General features: G+C 41.4%; 1 protein-coding gene across 2 annotated transcripts; it reads left to right on the top strand.

Moving 5' to 3' along the window:
• The first annotated feature begins 442 nt into the window (after positions 1–442).
• Positions 443–8,401, top strand: LOC143336508 (microtubule-associated protein RP/EB family member 3-like). 2 transcript variants are annotated; one of them, XM_076756723.1, is made up of 8 exons: positions 443–540; positions 3,144–3,211; positions 3,614–3,738; positions 3,838–3,983; positions 4,464–4,623; positions 5,418–5,554; positions 5,938–6,090; positions 6,875–8,401. In XM_076756723.1, the coding sequence occupies exons 3-8, from the start codon at positions 3,618–3,620 to the stop codon at positions 6,941–6,943; spliced, it is 786 nt and encodes a 261-aa protein (XP_076612838.1). In that variant the 5' UTR covers positions 443–540; positions 3,144–3,211; positions 3,614–3,617; the 3' UTR covers positions 6,944–8,401. The 2 variants fall into 2 exon arrangements, with proteins under 2 accessions (XP_076612838.1, XP_076612837.1); XM_076756722.1 differs by having other exon boundaries at positions 3,611–3,738.
• Positions 8,402–8,926: the final 525 nt, after the last annotated feature.

The raw sequence follows: 8,926 nt of genomic DNA, 5'->3' as shown, positions 1-8,926 counted from the left end.
TGTCTGAAATGGGGCATGCTGAATAATTTATACTTTTACTTATGTTACTGATCTATATTTAGATGACAACACCTTTGTAGTTTTATGCAGGACTTTTACTTGTAACAGTATTGTTACACTGTTGGAGCATAATAATATTTTTACATAAGTAAAGGTACTTTTACTCGAGTAAAGCGACTTTTAAAAGCGAGTAAAAATGTATCACTTTGTGAGTTCTTCTGGTGGCATTTAATATATGGTTCAACTTCTTAAATTTTCTGTGAACTTTCATTCAAAGTGCGTGTAGAACTGATTTTAATCTCCAAACGTGGGCCGCAGTCCGGCCGTCGTGCCGTTTCTCCGTCATGGCTGCGCGCGGGACCCCAGTTTCACTAAAACTAATGGGATGTCCTGCAACTCTGCTGCGCATGCGCACAGCCAACGATTTACGTGAGCGCAGTCTCGCGCAGCTTGCTGAGGCAACGGTCGGGGTTATAGCAACGGAAAAGCCCATCACTAGACACAAGGGGACGGCTGTGAGAGGGACGCTGTCGCACTTCAGTGAGTATAATTAACTCAACTTAACTTAAAATGTGCTTCTTTACGTTTGAAATCAGTTTATTTAACGGCTTGTTTAATTTACGTCTCAGATAAATACTTGTGTCATCCCGCAGGTGACAGTTGTGCTGTCACTGGTAATGTACGTGTGTATTATCGAAAAGGCCTTCAGAGGGGGGCAACGACAGGCTGGAGAAAAGTCTCGCTTTCAGTAATACCCGGATGTATTTTGAGTTCGCTAATATCTCTGGGGTGAAACAAAAGCAGGTGGAAAGTCTTTAAATTCAACAACAACAGCAAGTCGCCATCATCGTTAGCAGTGAAACTAGTTAGCTAGGAGCTAGCAGCGGTGCAATACAGTCACACAGTGGCAGCAGCGCATGTCGCACCGTCCGCCGCTGTAGCGTCAACTGTCAGAAACATCCAGGCTGACCCGTGAAACCCACCAGGCTGAGAAGTTCAGTCAGAGAGACACGCAGAAGGGTTTCTAATTCTAAACATACTTTTAAAACGAGCGATTTAACGATATAGGATGTGTTTTCTCGCACGTACAAGAGCTGCCAACATAAAGCGATTTACTGGTGGTCCAACGAATTGCCGTTATGTGACAATAAAAACAAGTTTGGAAAGACCCTCTCAGATTCTTTATAACCTATAAATTAAAGAAACCTCACTTTATTCAGTTATTATTAAGATATTTCTCAGTTACTCTGTTATATTTAGTGTAGCTTTAGAAAAATAAATGATTATGTGTTCTTATCGATAACAGTGTGCCCAATTTCAGACATTTTTCGGTTAACGTATAAAACCTCTGTGCAGGCCTTAACAAGGTTGCGTTAGTTTTGGAGTTTCATGTATGTGCAGCAGTGTGTTTCATTCCTCTTTCCTGCTGATTTTATTTATCACCTTTAAAAGCTGTTAGTGCTGTGATATGGCACCAGGGTCAAGGTTTAGCTCTATTGTTGTTATACAGTGCAGGACTGCACAGTGAGTCACAGTTGTAGCCCCCTCCATGCTGCACACACAGCCGATGTATAAACAGCTATTCACATATTTAAATGAGAATACAATAAAAACTGTGTAATAAGGAATAACATACATACACATACAAAGTATAAAGGAAGAATTTAAAATTATATTTACAAAGAAAAGATACAGTTACCTACATACATATACTGTGTGTGTGTGTGTGTGTGTGTGTGTGTATAAAACAAAAATTGTGCAACATGTGTAACATTAGTGTTATATACAGCTTATAGTGCAAAGAAGAGTATCAGTGTTTTTCTGTTGTCAGTGTTGCACAAACGTCTGTGACCCATTAGACTTTGTAATGATTACATGTTTTATTATAGTTTATCACATTGTTTATTTTGATATCAATGGTTTATGGTCGCTGTAGACAGGATCACAAATTTTGGTAGTTGTAAAATAAAAGAACGATCCCATTTGGAGTTGCAACTAACGATTATTCTCGTTATTGATGAATCTTTCTGTTATTTCCTTGATTAATCGTTTGGTCCATAAAATGCAGTGCCGATCTTCTCAAAACCCAAACTGACAAACTCAAATTTCTGTTTTTGTCAGCGGCCATAACCCAAATATATTCTGTTTAATGTCACACAAGACAAAGAACATTTGTAAACAATCACAGCTGGAATGATTGAATGTTTGGCACATTTGTTTAAAACATTACTTTAGCTATAAGAATTAATTGGTTTCATTATCAAAATAGTTGCCAATGCGTTTTCTGTCACCGAAGTAATTATTTCAGCTCAGAGTCTGTCAGTCCAGCTTTATGGTTACACTCTCACATTCAAGTATAATTATGCATTTTATAAATCACTCACACTGTCTTCGTGGTCTGTGGAATTAATAAATGTATCATAACTAACATTAGAGACAAGCATGAGTCAACTGTACTCATTTCATGAATAATTTAAACAAAGCCAAGCACGTGTTGTTTGTCTGTAAAGCATTGTTCTTAGAACCAGAGCTGTTTATTTGTCAAATTCTGCTTTGTCAGTATATCTATGAACTGCAAACCTACAACTTAGTCAAAGTAGATTTCTTGGCCAAACAGATATTCTGTAATCACCCACCAAAAGACCGGCATGATCAGTAACTTCACCAGCCACAAGCACAACCAAATTAGCAGCATTTGCCTGGTGGACTTTGTTCCCTCTGTGGAGGCCTGCAGTCAGGAAGTGATCGTTCTGCACAACATCCTGCATGGTGTTTATTTTGGAGGCAGTCGGTTCACAGAAAATGCTTTGTTGTTGTTGGATTTTTCCCTATCTCAGGCTGTCAGTATGACGAGTGGTTTTTGCTGCTGGTGATCTCCGCTGCCTTTGTGAAAGATGATGGGTTACATCATGTTGGACCTTGGCTAAAAGGATTAACTGCAGAGATTAGAGGCCTAGCAGGTGAACTAGTGGTTGACTGCTGGTTTATCTGCGGTGTCTCTCTTTGTAACCCTGTGGAGATGCTTTTGAGCAGGACACTAAACCATTCTGATCATTCAGCAGAAACACCGGTATAGAGGAAGTTATGTTTAAAGGGGATAAACAAAGACTAACAGTCCACATGATGCTGGTTTCTGTCTCCAGGTCTTTCTATAAGGTGGTCCACCACAACCTGATTTGAACAGTTCACACCCAACACACACCCAGCGCAGGTGAGTTTGTGTGCATGTTTTTTTTTTATTTTATTTTCTGCTTGGACATGAAGCAGTCAGACAAGCAAATCTTCCATATTAACCTTTTTATACAGGATACCTTATTTAATAGAAGTATTCGTATAAATACTCGAGTATCTTTAATATTGATATCAAATGCAGTAATTCTGCTCTGTAAGAAACAGACAGTGTGGACTGAGACAGAAGTCCAGCTCTCCTCGTCCCATCACAGCCCGGAATAACACAACATGAAGCAATGCAAGACATGCAAGGCTATAACTTGAAGATAGACACATACAGGCTATACAAATATGCCGTACTGGACACTTTTATCTCTTATCAGCTGTTGCATGTAACGTCTGTGTGCATGTGATTGTGTGTGTGTGTGTTTTTGTGTAGCAGGAGGATGGCGGTGAATGTCTACTCCACCTCTATGACCATAGAGAACCTGAGTCGCCATGACATGCTGGCATGGGTCAACGACTCTCTACAGCTCACCTACACAAAGATCGAGCAGCTCGGTTCAGGTGAGCACGCTCTTTTTTCAGTGTCAAGCTTGTAATTAAAGTCAAAATGTTTATGAACTTCTAAATCTGAATGTGTGTGTGTGATTTTTTTCCCCTTAGGTGCTGCTTATTGTCAGTTCATGGACATGCTGTTTCCAGGGTGCATATTGTTGAAGAAAGTCAAGTTTGGTGCTAAGTTGGAGCATGAATACATCCACAATTTCAAGGTCTTACAGGCTGCATTCAAGAGAATGAATGTGGACAAGGTGAGAACACACACACACACACACACACACACACACACACACACACACACACACACACACTCTAACTGGATTTGATTAAACAAATCTTCTCCCTGGATTATGTAAGTAGACATGAGATACATCAGAGAAGAAGAGATGAAAGAGATCTTTATGAAGCACTAGCAAGACTCAAATTACTGTCACCAAGTAATCCCATTACTGTGATACTAATACATCTAAGTGCAAAATGCTACATGTCATGCCTTTCATAGCTTGACACCTTTAGCGCCATGTACAGCATAACTGAGGAGTTCTAAAAGAAATTCTATTGTTCACAAGTGTGTTCCTTTGTCCCCATTGCAGTGGGTTTGTGAGGGATTTCGAGAATTAGATTTCCTTTTAGATCCAGTATCCAGGTCGTCTCTGCTGCTGTTGAAACATTATTTAGACCACAGCGGTTCTGTGAAACCTTCCTCAGCACTGCTTCTCTCTGTGTTTCAGATCATCCCGGTGGAGAGGCTGGTGAAGGGGAAGTTCCAGGACAACTTTGAGTTCCTGCAGTGGTTTAAGAAGTTTTTTGATGCCAACTATGACGGGAAAGAATACGACCCTGTACTGATCCGGCAGGGCCAGGAAGGAACGCCGCCTCCGCCCCACGCAGGTACAATGCATACACACACACACACACACACACTGGTGGGTGTGTCAGACACAATCAGCTGTGTGTGAACTCAAAAGCTTCGTTTCATTGCTCTCACCTCTTCATGCAAACACATCCCCACCTCTAACCCAGGTGAACCCATTCTCCACAAACCTAAAAGACCCTCTCGCTCAGGTAACATCCCCTGCATCAAGCTTGTGTGTGTGGGTGTGTGTGTGTGTTTATCACTCTTGCAGAGTGTTTTACCTACCTTCATACTGTGACTTAATGAGATTGGTCTATTGTGGCTGGTTGTAGGTGGTATTAGGGGCTGTGATTTTACCGCTGCAGCTGTACACGACTACAAAATGTTGAACAAACATGATCAAAAATTTAAGATTCATGTCACAGGTCTTTTGGACATCACTACATTTGTTCTTTGAGATTCAAAAATTAAAGCATGCTGCGAAGACTTCCCGTTGAGGATGGATCTGTTTGTGTTCGTGCATGCGTGTGTGTTTTCTTTTGGACTTCTATATTTGTGAAAAACATTTACAGTTTTGAAAGCCAAATATTTTGCAAAGTGAGGACATTTTGGCCAGTCCTCATCTATTGAGGGGACTTATTGAACACATATGGACGATGTCAGTAAAGCATGAGCTATCACAGGCCCAGTGGACACGGCTGCATTGATTAAAAGGAAACAAATCTGTTTCCAGCAGACAGCAGTCAGCTGACTGAAAACAACCCAAACGCATCCATCCAAACAAGTCTACATATATAAATGCGTGTCTGTGTGTGTCTCCGTCTTCCAGGCCCCATGAGAACATCTCCCACAGTTCCAAAGACTGTTCCCAACCCGCAGAGGCCGATCAACGTAGCAACAGCCCGCAGGAGCGCTCCCGTGACCCGCAATGGAGGAGACGCCGAGCTCATTGAGCTCAACCAGCAGGTACAAGTGCTGTGATCTGTTCAGCCATTAATAAAACACCCTGCAGTTTCCTGCCTTGACACCCCACCATTCAGGGTGCAGGGATTTGTGGACTGACTCAGCATGTTTTCACATTGTTACAGGCTGTTCATCATTTTAAAAGTCTGCTAATAACATAAATTAAATACCTTTATTGATGCTGTAATACAACATATATTCCATATTAATGAGATCAAGTTGACAGGTCACACCCAGGCTGGTTTAGGTTTTAACCTGCTGTTGTTTGCCCGAACAAACTTTGCAGTCCTTTTTTGATGAATGCTCATATTTATTCATACTACATTCTGCCTGATTTCTTTAGTGGGTATATGAATTTATGGCTTTATTGCTGTCTTTGCTCACAGCTGCTGGATATGAAGCTGACTGTAGAGGGACTGGAGAAGGAGAGAGACTTCTACTTTGGAAAGCTGAGAGACATCGAGCTCATCTGCCAGGAAAACGAAAATGAGAACAACCCAGTCCTCAGCCAAATAATCGAAACACTGTACTCTACAGAGGTAAGTACAGTCGAATCACACAGCTCCTGCATCCACATCGACATTTTTTCTGGTGTTTGCTTACATGCAATAATAGTAGCACAGATCAGATATATGAATGAGTGTTTGTTTGTAGGCTCAAAATACATTGGATTATATTTAATAGTCTTTTAAAATTCCCTACCCAGATTACTGAAACCTGGTTCCTTTTTTACATGACTTTAAAAGGGTTTTAAAGGGTTATTTTAATGCATGTAAACACAGTGAATGATTTGTTTTAATTCAGACTGTCTGAGGTTTTCATTCAACTCTTTCATCACACGCGAGGCTCTGGTTTGAAGTGTTGTGGTTTATCGAGAAGTGCTCGTTCAACCTGACTTGCTTTAGATTCCTTTCAGACTTTACGCCTCTCATCCAAAAGGCTTTGTCAGGTCTGAACTGAGTCATCAGTTTTCCTCTTTGCGATCGCAGTGTCTTTATGCTCTTCTCCTTGATCCGTCACGGCATTTTGCAGTGTTTGTGACTGCTGTGTTTAAGCTGTCACAGAGGTGTGATGATCACCAAATTAAAGGTGAACCGTGAAGGCAGCATAAAGCATCTCACTGCAGTACAAAAGTAGTCGCTGCTTGGATTACTGCTCTATCATTCCTGAGCACTGCAGAATGATGTAATGTGGCAACAGGGAATTTCTCAAAAATAACAAGAACGGTGGTGTTTTCACCACAACTGACACCAACAACCAAACCAAAATCCACAAACCAAACCGCTCGTCCTGCCGCACACTGACCTCAGCCGTCTTTTGCAGGAGGGATTTGCACCACCAGATGATGAAGAGATTGGCGAAGGGGCACAGGGAGACCAGGAGGAGTTCTGAACTCTTCTTCCTCTTTTCATCACCTTCACCCCCCAACCCCCCCACCCCCCACCTCTTACCCTTTAACCAACCTGATCATTGTGGTCATTGTCCTCTTTTTCCCTCTTTATTTAATTTTTTACAATCCCCCTTACTTCTCCCCAACTTGTTTGCAGCTCTCCATATTCATGACGACTTTTGTTGCACAGCCTAGCTTCCCAAACTCTTACTAGCAAAGGACACTTAACCCAGACCTGTATGGACCAGGGCCCAGCAGCCAGACCTGGCCTACTCGTCTTATTCTAACCTGTTACCAGAGGGGACAGCTACCCTGCAGGGCTAGTTTAGCCTGCTAGCCTGTGAAAGGTTTAAGGTTATTAGCAATGAGATTACATGTATCCAGCACTGACAGCCTGGAGCCATCAGCGCTACCTGTCGGTCTGAAGAGGCACGTCACTTTCTCTCACTCTGCACTTTCATGGTGATCACACACGAGACGCACTTGCATCAGGGTTCATGCAGAGTTTGTAAATGAAGCTGCGCAATGTTTTTGATCAGATTTGGATATTTGGGCTGTGAATTTCTTAAAGTGAGATTATAAATGGTCCCTAAGGCCTTGAGGAAAAAGGTCTGCACTTATACAGTATTTTTATCATATTGCATATGATGACACATGTGAACATGCATTTAGCCCGCAGACATATCGCAGACTTTGAACTGCTCACGTGTACATGCATCAAGGAAGTCATCAAGGTAAAAGCACCACAGAGTATGCTCTTATTCATCGAGTTTTCCCACCAGAGAGGGTTTGCTCATGGAACTGTTTTGACAGCTTGTTTATGAGACAGCATTATGTATTTATGTTTTTATTTATTTGTCTTTTTTAATCTGCTTGATACAGTTTCTGAAAAAAAAAAAAAAAAAAATGCTGTTTTGGATTTGGGGAAATTGAAGGTCTTGCACTAAATGTAGCGAAACAAAGCGACTGAAATGATCCAAAATGCCAACATGCAGTGACAGATACAGGAATATGCTATTTTATATTTTCTAGATTTGTTGTAAAGAGGTTTGTTTTTTATTTGCATTGAATTCCTCAATGGCCGCGTCAGAGGCGGCAGTGTAAAAGTTATTTATCAGACACACGTCAGGCTTTGAATTCTATGAATGAACAGATGTTAAAAAAAGAGTAAGACTACAGACAGACACTACTAAATACTAATGTTTGACTGTGTTAATTGAGTTAAACGTTGTAGCTGCTATCGTTATCTTTCTGTTGCTACTTAATTGAGTTTTGTTGCACAGCGTTGAAACACCACAGTGGCTGCCAAGGCACTACAGGTGTGGTTTATTGTGATTGACAGTAGTTGGACCAGCAAGAGAACGAAATAATCAAACCCTCTCTCACCGTTTCCTGTCATGGCAGCCATGTGATAAACTTACTGCTGGAATGAAATAAAGCTCTGAGGTTCAAGAAAAGTGACCAGTCTTATTGTTGTGTGTGATAACTGCCAGGTTACTGCTGCTCTTCTCATTTCTTATTATTGTTCACAACACAAACATACACACACTTACAGTGAAACCATAAGGATGTTAAGACATGCCACCATGTTGCCTGGAAATTGTATTTAAAAAAAACAATTTGAGGTACAAGCGTACAACTGACTTGCAGAAGATTAACATATTGACCCAGTGGGACGTCCACTGTGGTTCAAGCGTCCACTCAGATCAACTGGCCGAGGTCTTGAGAGAGAGCCAGGAGGTTTGTGCCAAACACTAAGTGCCTCATTTGAGACGCACTGCAGCCAAAACTAACCGTCTGTTAGACAGACGGTGACCAGGCAGAAAGCTGCAGCAGGCCCATGGTTTAAGTGGACCTGGCACTCGTCAGTGATGGAGCTCACAATAGAGAGCTAATACAAATAATGCATGAGTAGTGCAGGAGTTCAGATGTTTTGGAAAACCCTACCAATGGAAACTCACAATAATCTGCTTTTATCAGTAAGT

The sequence above is a fragment of the Chaetodon auriga genome, chromosome 18 (assembly GCF_051107435.1).
Source record: "Chaetodon auriga isolate fChaAug3 chromosome 18, fChaAug3.hap1, whole genome shotgun sequence".
Lineage (NCBI taxonomy): Eukaryota > Metazoa > Chordata > Actinopteri > Chaetodontiformes > Chaetodontidae > Chaetodon > Chaetodon auriga.
The sequence above is the reverse complement of the archived record's forward strand: the minus strand, read 5'-3'. Positions and strand labels throughout refer to the sequence as shown.